General features: G+C 50.6%; 1 protein-coding gene across 10 annotated transcripts in view; it reads right to left on the bottom strand.

Moving 5' to 3' along the window:
• The window catches only part of KAZN (kazrin, periplakin interacting protein), a 194,551-nt gene that overhangs the window by 6,137 nt on the left and 170,398 nt on the right, over nucleotides 1–18,016 (bottom strand). For 9 of the 10 annotated variants that reach the window (XM_077311067.1, XM_077311068.1, XM_077311070.1 and 6 more), the window contains 5 exons: nucleotides 5,125–5,261; nucleotides 3,917–4,087; nucleotides 3,015–3,204; nucleotides 1,287–1,417; nucleotides 445–495 (listed from right to left, as the gene is read on the bottom strand). In XM_077311067.1, the coding sequence (XP_077167182.1) occupies nucleotides 445–495; nucleotides 1,287–1,417; nucleotides 3,015–3,204; nucleotides 3,917–4,087; nucleotides 5,125–5,261 (680 nt within the window). Of the gene's footprint in view, nucleotides 1–444; nucleotides 496–1,269; nucleotides 1,418–3,014; nucleotides 3,205–3,916; nucleotides 4,088–5,124; nucleotides 5,262–18,016 lie in introns of all 10 variants that reach the window. The other variant, XM_077311069.1, reaches the window with a different exon arrangement.

Below are 18,016 nucleotides of genomic sequence, written 5' to 3'. Positions count from 1 at the left end.
TTCAGATGCCATCTGGGCAAGAAATGCTGGCCAAAGAATAACACTAGCTCATTTCACGCTTCACGCAGGGGCAGTCAAACTGCGGCCCTCTAGATGTCCATGGACTACAATTCCCATGAGCCCCTGCCAGCATTCGCTGGCAGGGGCTCATGGGAATTGTAGTCCATGGACATCTGGAGGGCCGCAGTTTGACTACCCCTGAGCTTCAGTCTATGTGACTGTTCATTGGACTTCTCTCTTATCGGCATATATTTTGTGAATACTTCAAAAGGACAAGCTCCGAGGACGTCCCTCTCTGACTCGGGAGTTGTCCTCCTGCCCACGCGAAGGCAAAACATCCACCTATTGGGAGCGGGTCTCAGCTTCAGCCCTATAGTTGCTCTAGAGGAGCCCCTCCCCCTTTCCCTGCTTGCACCGGGACACGGAGGAAGAGTCAATTCCTACCTGGACAATTGGGTTGTGCAAGTTTTTCTGTACCGGTCCAGGACTATCTCCCTGCCAGGAGAAAGAGACAGGTCAGGTTTGGAAAGGAGCGCAAAGAGGGTGCCACGTTTGCAGAGCTGGCATGCTATTGGCAAAGAAAAGGAAAGGAAACAAAGAACGGGACCGGCGCCCCCCCACCCTTTTCGGGCTTCTTCCCTGAAGGATAGTTGCCCTTTCCTGTGAAAAGGCCAGGAAACAAATTAAAAAGCCAGACCTGGGGCTTGTTCCCACCTTCTCTCCCCCAGTGTGAAAGCATTAATTTTTTTACTATAGAGTTTTTCCCTAAGGATCGGGGCCTGCTGATTCTCTCCTGACGGTGAGCGGGATATGAGCACATTATATTCAGATAAATGCGTGGCAGAGAGGCCTATCAATGTCTATTCGTCCTGAGAACTAAATAGACCCACCATGTTTAAGAGCAGTGTACCTTAGTATCAGGCGCTAAGCCAGGGAGGAACCAGCAAACCCCCTGGGCCTTGAAAACCTGACTGTTTCGACTGGGACTTGGAGGAACTTTCCACGAGCAAATTGAAGAGGACCTTTGCCACGCAGACGTGCTTCCAGGCACTGCCGTGGACTAACCACCCCCTGATCCAGCCCGGCTCGTGGCAGATCTCCGATTCTATTTGACCTTGGCGGGGCGAAAGGCAGGCGAGAGTCGGGAGCGGTGGTTTGGCGTATTAAGAAAGCAGCGAGAGCAAAGCAGGGACGGGAGCAGCCGGCGGTTTGGCCAAGACAAAGGCGGAGAAGCACGCGACCAGAACAATGTTAGGAACAGCAAATGACCTGCAGAGGCGCCTTACATTGCAGAGCGAGTGCGTTCGGTGCCGCGGGGAGTTGATGTCGCTCGGCGTGGAGGACCGGTCGCCTTCTGCCGCAGACGCGTCGGAGATGGTGGAAGGCTGCCGGGAATGGCACGGGCTCACTCGGACGGCTGAAAGGCAAGGGGCGGAGAGGGGTAGAGCGGTCAGGGTGAGAAGTGTCTTTATTGAGAGCGGGGACCGCACGTCCTGCCCCACGGTGATCCCGTAACAGCCGACAGGCACAAGAGGCGCTGTGGCCAGGCGTCCGGAACCGAGCTTGGAGAGATACTTTTAGCGCACTGTCGATCTGGAGAGGCGCAAGAATAACCAAGTTGCTTCCGCTGGGGATGGAGAAAGTGTATCAGACGGCATGGACAGCTCTGTAAATAAGGTTGCCAACCACTGGGTGGGGCTTAGAGACCTCCTGGAATTAAAACCGATCTCCGTAATGCAGAGATCTGTGCTCCTGGGTTGGAGGGAGAATTATGATATCATAGATGAAGTCCCTATCTAACCCAAGATCTGCCCCCCTCCAAATCTCCAGGAATATCTCAATCTCAAGTTGCCCACCTTATCTACGTAGACCCTTCAAATTCTTTAACTGGACGCTTTTTGCTAAAGCAGTACTCTAGGGTTGGCTCCCTTGGGGGTCACCTGGTTCTCAGGACCCAGGTGCTTCTGCATCAGGTGGTGCTCATGTCCCAGACTGCAGTTTTTTCCTTGAACCAGCAGGAGGCGCTGCAGCGTTCTTAGCAGGGAACTGGTGGGTCCTTGGTTCGAGTTTACGTCTCAACACAGAAAGATATCTGACTCTGACTTGTGCTGTAGTTGGATTATGTCACTTTCTAAGGCAGGGGTAGTCAAACTGCGGCCCTCCAGATGTCCATGGACTACAATTCCCAGGAGCCCCCTGCCAGCGAATGCTGGCAGGGGGCTCCTGGGAATTGTAGTCCATGGACATCTGGAGGGCCGCAGTTTGACTACCCCTGTTCTAAGGGGTGCACATGGGCGTTGCATGTTTGCACAGTGGTATTTGGCAAGGGGCCTGATTCTTCTGTTTTTGATTAGATACAGCAAAGATATACACAGAAATAACAAAAACGAATAAGTACACAAAGACAGTCCTTAACAATGGTCCTTATTTTATTACTTATTTCATTTATAGTTATTATATTTATATACCACCCTCCCCTGACGCAATCTGATGGCACCTTGCAGAAATGTAGACACGTTTTCTATTTTTTTTTCCGTATTGGAATTATCCCAAAGAAAGGGACCTTTAAAGAAGGTCAGGAAATCCCCGCTTATTCGCCAAAATAGGGCTCAAAAATGTTATATAGATCCTTGTATATAATATAAAAAGGACAATAAAAAAGGATGTGCGGGACAGTGTCTCTATTGTTTGTTTTACAAGGACAAGATCTATCTAAATGCAGCATTTCTGGGTCCCTTCCTAAAAAGAATTGGAGGGTAGGGCAACGCCTCTGGCCAGAGAGAAGACTCTCCGTTGATTTGGTGTTAGAAGACGGCATAAATAAAGGCTACCTGGCCTACTTTAGGTAAAAAAAAAACCCAGATTCAAAGGAGAACAGGTTTTATTCGCTGCGTTAGCGAGATTTTGCATTTCAGTGTCTGCTTTATCGACCCAGCCTGGGGAGATGCCAGGCGTACAGGGGAAAACCAAGCCCACACGCAGATCTGGGAAGCCCGAGACCCCCTGCAGCTCACCTTGCCGGTCTACCGTGTGTTGGGGATGCGAGTGGTAGAGCGTCTGCTGGCTCTGTCGGATGGCAGCCGTGAGTGGCAGGTCGGCCTGCATCACCCATTCCTGATTTCCGTTTAGCACCGTCTCGCCAGGCATGGCTAGGGAATGCCGCTTGGGGACGTCTTTTGTCAGCGTGGCTAAGGACTGCTTTGCCTTGGGGGGGGAACAAAAGGGAAACGTACAGAGAGGGTTAGCCGTGGTTTTCTGGTTAGACGGAGGCTTTTGCACGGCGTGCGTCTTAGCTGGCTGCTGCTTGTGCCCAATGCTGCTGTCTCATTGCATCATAGAATCACAGAGCTGGAAGGGACCTCCTGGGTCATCTAGTCCAACCCCCTGCACTGTGCAGGACACTCACATCCCAATCGCTCATCCACTGTCACCTGCCACCCCCTTGAACCTTCATGGGATCAGCCTCTCCGTCAGATGGCTACCCAGGCTCTATTTAAAAATCTCCAAAGATGGAGAACCCACCACCTCCTGAGGAAGTCTGTTCCGCTGAGGAACCACTCTGACTGTCAGGAACTTCTTCCGGATGTTGAGATGAAATTTCCTTTGAATTAATTTCCTCCCATTGGTTCTGGTCCATCCCCCTGGGGCAAGAGAAACAACTCTGCTCCATCCTCTATGTGGCACCCTTTTACATACTTGAAGATGGTTATCAGATCCCCTCTCAGTCGCCTCCTCTCCAGGCTAAACAGACCAAGCTCCCCCAACCTTTCCTCCTACGTCTTGGTCTCCAAACCCCACATCTGAACTTGTCTGATCCGTGCCTCATTTCACCTTGATTTGGACTAGAATGGATACCCTTCCCAGAAAGACAAACAAAGCCCTTGAAGCGGTTGTGCAGGGGAAAGGGTATTCTCACCATGGCTAGCTCAGCTTCCAGTTCCTTCATTCGGTTGTCTTTCAAGTCCAGCTGTGACCGGAGGGCGCTAGCGTGGTCCGTGGCCTCTTTGGCTTGCCGGCGCAACTCCCACTTCTCCCGTTCCAGCAGGTCCTTTTCTTTTGCCAGCGCTTTGACCGCGTCTTCGCTCTCCTGCAGGGTCACCAGAGGCCCAGGTGGGCAGAGGGTCAGCATCATGAGTGAGTAGGCAGGATCCTCTCCCTCCCCTAATACTCTCCACCTCAACATCAATGACTTCCATCCTTACATTCCTCTCCCCCCCCCGAAAGCCTCTAAAGATGGATCAGATGAAAATGTCTGCCTGCAGGCATCTGTTCTAAATCTAAGGAGCCGTAATATTTCCTTTTTAATCGATATCAAAGGCCAGGCCCACGTGGGGCTATCATCATAATCCACTTCTGGGATTTTTAGGTGGAGAAGACGCTCCGGGGGACGAGCGGTTATGACAGCAGGACGAGATTGCGGTCTCCGGCAATGTGCAGGTCCGGTAAAAAACGTTTGTCTTTATTGCGGGGCGGGGGCAAAATCAGAGCTCTTCCTGATCCTAAACAAGGGAAACAATTTGGCCACTCGTGCATCACAATAAAATGTTTTTTTCAAAAAATCCCTATATCTGATAGGAAAGTCTGATTCACATCTTTGGATGTCTAAATCCACAGATTAGGGCTATGCTGCCGACTCGAAACCTGGGACTCCCCACCTCCAGGTTTGCAGGAATATCTGGAATGTTAAAAACACACGGGGGAGGGGGATGGAAACCCCTGACAATGCACTTCCTGTGATTCTGCGGTGGCCACTGGGAGCGTCAGTAGGACTGGGGGTTGTGGCAGCAAAGCCCAGGAGTTGCCGGAAGCCTGGCAGGAGCTGTGGCAGAGCCTGAGAGCCCTGCGGTTGCTGCAGCAGGGACCGAGAGTCCAAATGACACCTGCTGTGGGGCTCAGGAACTGCTCTGGACCTAGCCACAATGGTGGCCGGCTGTAAGAGCTACTCTGGTCTGCAGTGGTCAAGGATTCTGCGATCCGCTCTGGGCTTGGATCTGCTCCCATGACTGTAACTAGGGAGGAGAGAAGGGAGGTGTGATGGAGAGGCTTGTGGACGGTCTGTGTCTGAGGGCTCACAAACATCACTTGCTGGCCCCACCCGCCTCCGGGCCACCTCCCTTCCCTTACTTTTCTGTGTTGCTCGTAGTTCCGGATGAAGTCCCGCAGCTGCTCCTCCCGGCTTTCCAACGTAGCATACAGCTGCTGCATCTGGCTCACCAGGTCGGTCTTCTCCACCTTCAAACGCTTTCGGTCGGCTTTCATGGCTGCGAAGGTCAAGGCGAAAAACAAAACAAGACGTGTGGCTCAGAACTCTTTGGCAGGCGGGAGAAGAAAGACGCCCTTCCCAATCCACAGGCTCCCGTCGTGGCCGCCTTCCGGAAAGGTTTGCACCTTTTTGATCGGGCCCCCTCTTCCCTTTTGTGGAAGCTCAAGCGGCCATGGCTTGACTGGCAGGCAAAACTTTTGGATGTCCTAAAACCAGTGTTCTGGATAAAAGAGGAAAGCTGCAGAACTGGGGTTCTTGAGTCCTGGGATACTGGAGTGCAAGCAAAGGGCAATGGCGTTTTCACAAAGTCGGCAAAGGGTCCAGGCAAGGAATGCCTTCCCAAGGAAAGAACAGCAAAATGGTTTATTTAAGAAGAGATGAGTGGGGCGGGGATGGGGGGGTGACAAAGGGGTATACAGTTCTCCCCGGTGGGGAGACAGAATTTTTCCCCCCTTCCTCCTCCTCTTCAAACACTCAAACTTGTTGAGCGCCCAATGAAAAGGTGCAGAAAAACCAGACACAACAAATCATTAATCTGTGGAATTCACTGCCACAAGATGTGAGGGATGGCCGCTGGTTTACACAGCCGCAAGAGGGTTGAGATGCAAGCACGGGGGACACATCTCACAATGGAAATCTGTTAGGACAACTAACGCAAACCTGCGTATACCTTTAAACCCCAGTTGCTGAGTGGGAATGTGACATAAGAGGCTGGATCAGACGAACTTTGACCTGACCCTGCAGGTTAATCTTAATATCTCAAGCCATCTTATGCCTGCGCCCACAGAAGGTATTTAAACTAAACTGGCAGACTTCACTTAACCGTGTAATTTCTTTTGCTGACTCTGGATACAGCGACGGCCTTTGAGTTCAGAAGTCTCGAAATGAGATTAGAGAAAAGCACGGACGGCAGAGCCATCAACAGCTATCTGCCACAGCAGCTAAGTGGATCCTCTGCGTTCGGGGGCAGCAGAGCTCTGAACACCAGATAGTCGCTTGGGCAACGAGAGAGGAAAGCCGTGGGCGACCATGCCTGTTTTTAAGGCCACCTGGTTGGCCCTGTGGGAAATGGGATGCTGGACTAGATGGATCATCGGTCTGGTCCAGCAGGGCTGTTCTGCTCCTGTACCCATTTTCTGCACGTCCCAAGAGTCAGCGTTTATTCATTCCCCTCGGAAAATGTCTACGTTGCGGCAAGACACGAGCTGTCCAGAAACCACTTCACATTATAAATGAAAGCATGTAAACCCCCCAGCTAGAATATGAAACGTGCTGTTCAGAAAGCAGCAGGAATGACCAACAACTCCACGATGGACTCATTTCCCTGATCCCATATTTCTTCTCTCCCCCACTCCCAGCAGCTAGAGGCAAAATGTATGTGTATGATTGTGGAAAGGTTAACCCCCCTTTCATGCCACCTTCCACCTGCAGGCCCCCTGCTGCCCCTTTAGCATGCTGGGGGCAATCCCATTTAATGGGATCCTGAGAATCCCCCTCCCAAAATGCCCTGGACGGTGCCGTGATCCTTGGCAGGAGCCCATCTCACACCCCGCCCCCATCAGCCCTTGCATCCACTTTGGTTATGCTCGTCAAGGCTGTCTTGTGCCCAGCTGCCCATCAATATGCGCTTCACCCCCGGGAGACACCACCACAACCATAAAATATTCCCGTCTTAAGCGAACTCTACGCGATGTGAATCACTTGGCAAGCCTAGATGCTCGAAGGGCCGTCGCGACGCTGGCAGCCGCTTGGCATTCTGGCCAGGCAGCCCACGGACCCGATACCTGGCGCGATATTATTTATGAGCTATAAAGAGGCGAGTCCATTCAAAAGCTGCTTTAAAAGCGGTTTGTCCCAAGCGATTAGAAATCTGGCCAAATCGGCGATTACCTCTCCGTCGCTTCTCGGGAGAGAAGGGGCGTGTTTGAGTGTCCCTGTGATAGTGTGCGCATTGGCGTCACCCCAAGGGTCAGACATGACCCAGTGCTTGCACAGGGGATCCCTTTACCTTTTAATATGAATAGAAGCTGGTTCGGGGAGTACTGGGATGGGAGGCCACCGGAGTCACCATCCAGCGGCAGACGTCCGCAAGCCACCCCGCGCGCCTCTTGCCCCGAAAACCCCACCAGCTCCGGCAGCTGCGATGGGACGGTGCAAACAAAACAAAATCCAGGCAGATCCGTGCTTCGCCTCCCCCTTGGGCCCCGTCCTTTGCTCTCGGGCCATTCAATGGCTGCACATTGTCGAGAATCCTCTGGTTCTCCAACTCGGAAGCCCGAATTCCACAAGCCGAATAAAACGGGGGCCGAAGGGGGGGAGGCAATGCCCGTTCGTGTGCATAGATCGTGGTAGTTTTATTCTCATCACATCATCCTGGTTTTCCGTCTGCTCTAGGGGCTTTATTTTTGAGAGAGAGAGAGAGAGAGAGAGAGAGAGAGAGAGAGAGAGAGAGAGAGAGAGAGAGAGAGAGAGAGAGAGAGAGCGCACATGCAGAAAAATGGACCCGCTGGTAACATTTGTGTGCACAAACTGTTGCGAAATTACAGCTCCGTATCCATGACGACGTGCAATCTGGCCTTCCTTCCCAGACGCTGGTTATCTTCCTGACATATTTTGATAGTATGCAATGGCGTACGCACACAGACGGTTACTCCACTTGCACGGCTGCCTGTAGGAAGCTTCGGTCCGGGGCTGATCCTCCTCCTTTGGCCATGCCAAGACATGGCATGCTCTCGCTTCCATCTTCGGCGCTGCCTAATGAGGTCCCCGGTCGGCGTCCGGAGAACAAAGCGGCACACGTAGGCACACACACGCCCAGTAGACAGACCGGCGGGGCCCAGGGTGCCATAACTGATTTGGAAACGGCGCCAGTCCTGCGGAGGGAGACGTCGACTCTTCCTGTAACCTTGGCCAAGGTGTGCTGCCACCTGGCCCCCACACGCAGAAGGCCCAGGGACTTGTTTCCAGCGGCTGGAAAAGCGCCACAATGAGTTTGAGAGAGCAGCTGGGCTTACGCGGCCTGATTTGGATTGCCGTCCAAAGTCAGGAAGGGCGATGGCTTGAATCTGGCTGGGGAGAAAGGGTGCGGCTTTGTTTTGGTCCACAGGAATGAGATGTTGCTTCTGGTGGGCTTTCAGAGGCACAATGCATCAGAGATGGTCTCCTCTGGTGGTCTGTGAAGGGTGAAGGCAGGTTCCCTTGCTTGGAGGGAGCCTACCTTGATGGGGCCAGAGGTCAGTTTGCAAACCGCAGCACCAGGAAATCGAAAGCAGCGATGTTAGAGAGATTTGGGGAGGGGTCATACTATGGAAGAGTCTACAGAGAGCTCCGGTCTCAAAGCTTGCCTTGAGAAGGCCTGGTGAAGTTGGCTTAAGGACACAAGGAAAGCTCGGCTGGATAAGATGAATGGTTCATCTACTCTGTTCTACACAGTAGCCAAACAGTTACGCTGGAGGGTGAATAACAAACACAGAGGCCAAGGCCTTCTCCTGATGTTGCCTTCTAGAACTGGTTTACTACCTACAAATGTAGAAGTTCTCTTACGTCACCATGACTAGTACTCACGGATAGACCTATCCCCCACGAATCTGTCAAATCCCCCCTGAAAGCTGGTTATCACCACATTCTCTGGCTGCAAATTCCACATTTTGATTACTCATTGTGTAGAAGTTTATCCTTTTCTCCTGTTGTGAATCTACTCCCCATCAGCGGAGAGAAATAGCTAAGGCTGATCGTACACGATTTATAGGCCAGGTAAGCAAAGTTTAGGGATGTCCTTAAATTCCCCTTGCACGAATCAAACTGGGAGTTCTTCATTTTGACATGATCTTGTGCTTCTTGGCACTCATTTCTTAAAACGTGAATCATCTATAGTTTACAATGATGCCTGTGCTCCAGCGAATCAGTGCTAAGGTACGCAGCCCTCGGAAAACGAGGGACGCAGTAAATACGAGATAATTTGCACACAAGGCAGAAATGAACCTGAAAAGCCAGTGCAAAGCAGAGAACGGAAAAATAAGCAGAATCGGAACCCTTGCTCATCCCTAGCTGAGCATCCTTACTGAAGTCACAAAGGGAGAGAGAAAAGAGGTGTCCGGGTGTGCGCTTCCAAACCATCGACACTTCCGAAAGTGCTAGCAACTCCCACGAGAAACGGGAGAACATATAGCTGTGGTTGCCACGGCAACGACGACTATGGAACCTGCACGTTTGCCGAATCGCTTCCATTTCACCTCGGCCTCTCAAGGGAAGCAAAGCTATATAGGAATATCATACAAACCCAGGCCGCAAGGGGCTCAAAATGGGATGTACGAAAAGAGAAAGAGAATGCATCAAAATTTAATCTTAAGCGAAGCCAACGTTGGTGAAGAGGTTTGGATTGATGATGGGGGGAAAAAAAGAGAAAGAATCGCCTTTTGATTGCTTGGGCCCGCAAGCACATAGATAGCGCTGAGGTGTTCTCGATGCTCACGGCGACAGGCGGAGAAGAGGTCAATGGCGCACGCATGACATTCAAGGCAAACCGAATCATGCTCTGGAGACGGAGGGCAGAAAAACTGGATACGGAGAGAAACTGCAAAGGGAATGCCAAGGTGAAGCAAAGAGGCTTCCAGGAATATTAAGAATTCTTAGGCCGCATGGGACCAAAGGGTCAAATACTGTCAATCTGACCCCCTGTTCTTTGACCACGGTCAAATATCTATGGTCAATGTTTGAGGCCGGCATGACGAGAAAGATCTGTTGGCCCCCCTCCAGGATAGGGCTTGGTTTCATCTGCCCCCTCTTCCCACCTCCCATTTGAGTTACTGGGAGAAGGGATAGTTTTTTTACATTTTTTTTCCTGCCGTTCTTCTCTTTTACATTGTTCATTTGGACGGTGATGTTTTTATGTCTGGGGTTTTAATGGGGTTTTATTCACACGAATGTCACCCGCCATGAGCCACTGGGAATGGCGGGCGATACATCTAAATATAATAATAATCAATCATAATAAGATTCTTTGAAGCCATGGATATTACCGTGTAGGCTGCCATGTACCTTTAAAAAAAAATCATTTCAAAAATTGTTAGCAAGAAAGAGGGCCTTTTAAATGCTTCCCCTTGTGGCCACTCCATTTAATTGCAGGCAGGCTCTCAATGCTGAAACTGACTTTTCATTTTGACGCGTCACCTTTATTCGGCTGCGTTTCCTTTTGAAGCTTTACCACAGGCCGACCCCGGTGTCTCAGGACAAAAGCCGATAAATCGTTCCGTGAGAAACGGGAATTGTTTATTTCTCTTTTCCCGTAATTTTATTTTCCCATTCATTAGAAAGGATTTGTTCTTGTAATGAGCATGGGTATCCAATCCATGGAGGATCATTCCAGCATGGTTTCTGGAATTGCCGAAGTCTTTCGCACCCAGAGTCAAATGGCCACCGTGGGTATCCCAGCGACGTGGGCACAGTCTGTGGTTGGCATCTTCGGAGGCAGCACATGGCAAGACGTGGATCTCTCCGTGACCAAGTGCCTGGAATAAACACGGTTATTCTTGGGTTGGCTGGTTTCGTTCCGATGCAGATAAATTGGCTTCTCTGACAAGTGGATTGGGATCATTGCCCGAATTAATTTTTTGCCCGAATTGCACCTGTGTGTTGCGTGTTCCCCCTCTTTGGGGGAAAGTCCCGCTTTCTCCCTAGCCGAACTCTCTTCATGTCATGCGTAGTGCGGGCTTCCCCTCTGTCAATGCGCATTTCTTCTCATTCCACCTTCCGGGCCCTGTGACATTTGACGATGTTTGCTTCCATCCTTCCTCCGGCAGCGGCATCCGAATTCCATCGTGCGCTCAGACATGAAATAGCCCGTTTGCCGGGATGTTTTTCTAAACTTGGTCTACAGATTGCTGTTCTTGCAGAACGGCCTTGGGCCGTTGTTATAAAGCAGCTCCCCCCTAACCCCCCCATAATGAAAGCCGGGTGCTTTATATTTCTTTTACCGGGGCATGGCTGGCTAGTTGCAGAGGCTGGAAGGAGCGTGTAATAGAGGGTAGCAAATTGCGAAGGAGGAGGGCCAGGGGAGGCGGAGGAAGAAATGCTCCACAAACATTTCCGGCTACCTCTGTGTCAAGTGAAAACAGCAGCCTGGATGGGGCGCTGATCCTCTTCTCAACTGGAGCAAGTGCTCTACTCTCCAGAGCTGTACTGATGGAATTGGCCAACAAACCGTATCGGAAGCTTGGGTCACTTCTGTCTGTGCTCAGTGCTCTATCCCGTATGTGACACTGCCTTCCCCGCTCTTCCAAAAGCAGCCAGCCAGGTGACCTTGGGCTAGTCGCAGTCTCCTTGGAGCAGTTCTCTCCGAGCTCTCTGAGAGCTACCTCGCGGAGTGTCTGTCGCCAAAGGGGCTTGCAAGCCACTTTGGGACTCCGTTCGGAAGTGAAAAGCAGGATAGGAAAAAAAACCAACAAGAGCTCTTCTTCCTGCTTGAGAGAGTCCAGGCCCGATACTAGGAAAAACGTGAAATGAGAACACGCACATGGCCTCCCTCCCCAGTGGCCTTCTGGAGCCCTGGATTACCGATGCGGATCCTGCGTGGACCAAGGTATCGCAGCCTGGACGCGGTGTCAGTGCAGAGAACTTTCCATCAAAATAAACTGGGACATCAGATGGACATCGATGCTGTCACGAGCTGGCGGAGCCCAATCTATTCCCTCCCCGAAAGCCCAAGCGAAGCACCCTGCAAGGGAGCCAGCCTGTTGGTTGCAATTAGGAGGAAGAGATGCCCTTCGGCTGTTTGCATCTTTCCGTCTTCTCGTCGGGAAGACGTCTCCTTCTGCGGAAGGAAGATGCTGGCTGTCAAGGAACGGCCTTTGAAAACGTGGCAGACATCCACCCCCACCCCCCAGGGACAGAGAGGTTTGGAAGGCAAAGATTGGATTCACACAGGGGAGACATGCCAAGCCTCAGTAGTCTCCTTGGTACGTACGGTTCAATTCGTTCTTTCAAGGAATGAGCGGAAAAATGCACACCGGAGAAAACAGGCAGGGGGAGAGCAAAAGAGGGGAGGAGGATGGAAGGTGTGGGCGTACAGCTCTGAGATGGAGCGTCATGCCTTTAAATGTTAATCGCGGGGCCTTCTCTGTGGTGGCTCCCAGCTCGTGGAATGCCCTGCCCCAAGGTCGGGAAGGCTCTCCCCTGCAGGTTTTCCGCCAGCTGTGCAAAGCTGAATGATTCTAGTAGGCTTTTCTATGCAGGCAACAGAATTGCACTGCACTAAACGATGCACAAAGTTACTCTTGACTCGGAACTCCAGAATCGGGAGAGGAATTCTGAGCAGAAAAGTTTCGGAAGCATCCTATATTGCACAGGGCTAAAGCAGGGTTGGCATTCCGGTCCCCAACCTGACTTCCCTTTGGGGCATCAGCAGCGGAAAGCAAGATAGGTAGAGACTAGGATGGGTCTCCTAGTCCACCTTAGGAGTACCATTGGGAGAAAAGAGCAATGGGAAGAGTTAGAACTAAACACCTTGAAGAAAAGAACTGTTCATCAAAAAACGGTGTGAGACAGGCGGCAGATGATATTTTCCTCCGCACAACACACAAAGCTTTCCCCCGGTTGTTGGATGCTAACGCCAGTCACCAGATGTCCATCCTGTCAATTCAACATCGCAAGTTTCCCGCAGGGTCTCAAATCTCCTGTGTTTTGATGAACAGCAGGAGTCTACTGCACCTCTAAAACAGGATGTCTCCTCAATGCACGGGTTCATGGGAATTGTAGTCCATAGACATCTGGAGAGCCACACTGGAGAGCCTAAGGCCCCATCATTCCCCTGGGAGATACCCTTGATTCTCGGCTTGGTTGCTGAAAAGTGAGTTCCCCTAGAATCCACTAGATGGCGGTGTCCCCTTCCCTCCCAAGCTGCCTCTGAACATAATACAGGTACGGATGGATACCTGCAGTTTTCCCTTCAATGCAGATTCTTTCTCCCCTCTTGCTGCACCTTAGAGAGGAGACTGTGTTTCTTGCAAGTACTGAGGTACTGAGGTAGGAGGCAGGGAGAGGACTAATGTAACCTTGCTAACCGCCACCAAGTTGATTTTTCCTTCTCCAAATTGCACCAAAAAGCCCTGCCCTACCCCCAAAGCTTGCATCGGGATGAAAGATAAATGCGTGTGAAATACGTTTGCAGAGAAGGTGATCGTAAAGTGCCACCAGTTTTAAAATACTGCCGCTTTTGTCACCGTGCAGTCTGCTCTCGTGTGGCTCACAGGGCATGTGCATCCCCTAGGAATGCTTGTCAATTGTACAGTCTGAGATTCGGAGCCCTGACGTTTTAAATTTAATATTTGCACACTCTATAATAAATATTTAATTCGTCTTATTTTATTTGTTGTCGCTTGACCCTCTTGGCAAAATTGAAAACCCATCTAGGCACAAGCTGCTTTTTGCTCAGGGAAAACAGAAAGATGTCCAGTAGACACATGGACACACATAAAGCTGCCGTATACCAAATCAGATTCTTGGTTCATTAAGGCCAGTATTGTCTACTCAGGCCGGCAGTTGCTCTCCAAGGTGTCAGGATGGGGTCTTTCCTTTCAGCCCTGGCCTTCTCACTGGAGATGCCGGGGAATGAACCTGGGACCTTCTGCATGCACTTTTATGAAGCCACATCCCCTTCCTGCTGGTCAATTTTCCCTACCCAGGTGAAAGCTAGTTTTTAGAGGCACACTGGGGTGAAACAATTGGAGAGGAAAGGCGATAACTTCCCGGAGTCTGGCTGAGTGGAAGAATATTTGCATTGTGTGTAGAACAGTGGTTTTCGGCTGCACCTGATAGATGTACGCTTTATCTCGATCTACCCTGGAAGGTTGTTGTGTGGATGGCACTCCCCCTGGCCAAGCTGCTTGCCCTGCTGCAACCCCTGTGAAAGGGTCGTTTGACCCCCAAAGGGGTCCCGACCCCCAGGTTGAGAACCAGTGGTGTAGAAGGTCCCAGGCTCAGTTCCCGACATCTCCAGTGAAAAGATCTTTGCCGGAAGCCTGGAGAGTTCCTGCCGGCCAGAGCAGGCAATCCTGACCACAACAAGTCAGACTCAGTCGAGAGAAGTTTCACTGAGTCTAATGTAACACCAACATTGCCAAGGTCTGTACCTTGAACTGGAGCTCCCAAGAAAACTGGCTGCTGACCCTGCGTTGTTCTATGCATACAAGGCTTCTCCTGGGGTTAAATTTGGGCTTCAAGCGGAAATGCTTTTACAGCCTGCCGAAGTGCTACCAAATTGCAAGTGGGAGACCGCACCATCAGCTGCAGCTGAAGCACGGATGTTTATCGCAGTGCCATGCGTGGCCGATACCCACGAAAACATTCTTTAGCGATTCCGGGAAGATATTGCAACCTGCAATTGGTCAACAGCCACCTGCCTCTTGCGGCGATTAAATCTGAATGCCGGCAGTTAAAACCTTCATTAAATACGTGCGGAATCGAGAACGGAACCAGCCGGAAGGGCTTCTCCACCCTCCCTCATTAAACGGACGACTTTGCCGTGGGTGTGAGATTTCTTTGGGGGTGCAGAAGGACAACTTAATGGCACGGCGTGCGATGCTGCGCTCTAGCAGGGTACTATTAGGATGTGTTAAAATAGCTGCTTAAGTATCAGGGCCCCGATCGACTGTCCTCCCTATGCATCAGCCAGCCATTATCCCAGATGTCCCGACACTCAAACAAACGCAGGCAAGTAACAGCAGAAGGGGGTTGATCCATCTGCAAGATGAACCGTGCACTGCCTCCTCTTTCAAAGCTGTCAACAGGCAAGGAAGCGATGGAATCAAAGCACATCTGGCTGTTTTGCTGCCCTGAGATGCTCTGTTGGGTAACTCCCAAGCGGTGCCTGGAAGTCTCTGGGAGGGTGTGGTAGTTAAGACAGAATCTTAAAGCGCAAGTTGGTGAATCCCCAAAAGTGGATTCACCAACTTAAAAAGCGCTTTCCCCCAGTGGACAACCAGCAGTCTACACACAAAAGAAATGTGTGGAGGGGAAGAAGCGCTATCTCTTTCTCCAATGTCCCAGCCTCACACCCACCGCCCTCTCCCTTCTTCCAGGGATGGGATTTTTTTAAAAGCCAAACTGCCTGGAGCAACGAATAGGCGTACAAGCGTGCAGGCAAAGCCCAAAATAATTTTTTCAAAAAGTTAAATCACCAAGCAGGCCTCTCTAGTTGTGCATAGGGTTGCTAGGCATGGGACATCAGAGGGGCAGGAACACTTTGGGGGGGAGGACTGTCAGCATCTGCATGATATCATTTCCAGGAAACATGGAAATGATATCACACCTCTCTAGGAACTGGTGGAAACTCTATGGCAAGTATTCAGCCCCTCTCCCGATGAGTCTGAACTAGAAATCTAATTCCGGGCCTTTGGCTCAGGGGCACAGCAGTGGCTTAGCATGCAGAAGGTCCCAGGTTCAGTTCCTGGAACCACCAATTTAAAAGAGCAGGAAGGGGTGGGGGACAGACCCTGGATTGCCTGACTGAAATAGAAAACCCAGACCTGGACAGATCTGCAGCCTGACTCGGTATAAAGTAGATGCATGTGCATTTGTAGCAACTAAGCCTTCCTTAGGCTAGACTGCAAACAGTTACACTGCTCTTTCTTAGATTACCCTGCAAGCCAGGACAAGGAATATTGAAAATCAGCACAGTGGCTCCCTGAGGTCAAAAGTCCTTTTACCGGTGCTTTCTCTCTCTCTCCTCCCTCCCAAAGTGTTAAATCACACCCAAACAAGGCCTTAATGAGACGCTGCTATAGCAAAACCTGCTGTCTCGAGGCGTCATCCTGCACCTTGAAACCGCACCGCACAGGCTGGACTTGCAATATATAATAATAATAATGAGGATAATAACAATAGCAATCACGAGCCCGATAAAAACGACGCAGGTCAGCCATGCATAATTAAAACACCAGATTTTAATTAGCTGAATTTAACAACAAGTACCTTATTGATCAGAAGGGAAAGGAGGCAGAAACCTGGGGTGGGTGGGGGGGAAGAACAGGACGGGACTGAGGAGGGACGTTTAGAGGCGGAAAACATTTCCGGGGATGTCGGCCATTTTGTATTTCCGCCCGGAAGGAGCACCTTGGTTTTGATGGCATAGCTGACGGGTGAGGTGGGCGTTCAGGAGTAGAGCTAGTCCGGTGTACGGATCACAGCAGCCTTTCTCGACTTTTTTTTATCAGTATGGCTGTATTGGTGTGTGCGCACCATGAGAGCCCATTAGTTAAAACCTGCATTCCGTGCGCAGAGGTTGGCGTCTGGAACATTCCGTCCCAGAGCTGATACGCTATGTCCAGGTTCAGTTTTTAAAATTGTTCTTTTCAACTATTTTTTTAAAATGGGGAACCGTTCAGCCATTGTGTCCTGCCTCTTCTACGGTTTGCTAGACTCTCTCACCAACAAGCTGCGGTGGATTAAACCTGGCAATTTAGGGGAATTCAATCACCGTGGGTGCATTCTTGAGGGATTTGGTTTGCCCGTGAGGAGGCCCAGATCCCTCCCTCCCTTAGTGAGGTCCCTGGCCCAGTGCCTGGCGGGATAAGACCCAGCCAAGTTCCCTTTGGGTTTTGCCCACAGAGGAGCAAAACAATGACAAACCAGCAATTCAATGTGGGAGGCGCATTGCATGCTTTGCTTTTTTCTCAGTGGGTCACCTGGAAAGGAGCCAGATCCAAAACTATCACAGTAGTTGGGACTGGTGCCGGTATGGGAAGGAAGGGCAGTGTAGGAGTGATTTCGGTTCTTCTCTTGGCCAGCGGCAGCAGGGTCAAACTTGGTCGCCTGATGTGGTTTAGAAATTTAGGATGATGCAGCCAGGGGCTCTGTCTTAACTCTTCTTTCGCTTCCCATGTCCTTCCCAACCAGCTTGATGTAGTGGTGATAAGTGGTCACTTCTAATCTGGTGAGACGGGTTTGATTCCCCACTCATCACAGCACTGATAGAAGAAGAAGAGTTGGTTCTTATATGCTACTTTTCTCTACCTGAAGGAGGCTCAAAGCGGCTTACAGTCACCTTCCCTTTCCTCTCCCCACAACAGACACCCTGTGAGGTGGGTGAGGCTGAGAGAGCCCTGATATCACTGCTCGGTCAGAACAGCTTTATCAGTGCTGTGGCGAGCCCAAGGTCAACCAGCTGGCTGCATGTGAGGGAGCGGGGAATCAAACCCAGTTTGCCAGATTAGAAGTCCGCACTCCTAACCACTACACCAAGCTGGCTCCTTGGTGTACACCTTGGGCTTTTCACAGGAGTAATATCAGGGCTCTCTCAGCCCCCCTCCTCCCCTGGCACCTAAGTTGTGGGCTCAAATCTCAGGAAGGACAAAATCCTGATTTAGAAGGTTTTAGGAATGGATTAGACAAATTCATGGAAAGGCTATCCATCATTGACTCTTTAAGGGTCTTGGATAAATCTTCTACTGCTTAAGAAAGACTTCTAATTTTTTTTCCCCTCCTGGGGATATTGGCATGTTTCCATTTTAATACCCCTCCTAGAAGCTGTATAATATTTTAGGCAATGTGAAGGTAATTCTGAGGACTGAAATATTTCACCGTGTCTGGAAGTTTGACTCCAGGTAGCTTCAGCATATATGAAAGGTCCCAGTTAATTAAATTTATTAAGATCTCCGTTCCATTCAAATTAATAGACACATTTTATAGAGTGAACTCTCATCCAATAGTTTCATCTAAAACAAATTGCTAATTACTTGAAGCCAGACAAAGTGCTCATAC

This window comes from Paroedura picta, chromosome 15, assembly GCF_049243985.1.
Source record: "Paroedura picta isolate Pp20150507F chromosome 15, Ppicta_v3.0, whole genome shotgun sequence".
NCBI lineage: Eukaryota > Metazoa > Chordata > Lepidosauria > Squamata > Gekkonidae > Paroedura > Paroedura picta.
This window is presented reverse-complemented; position numbering and strand designations above follow the sequence as displayed.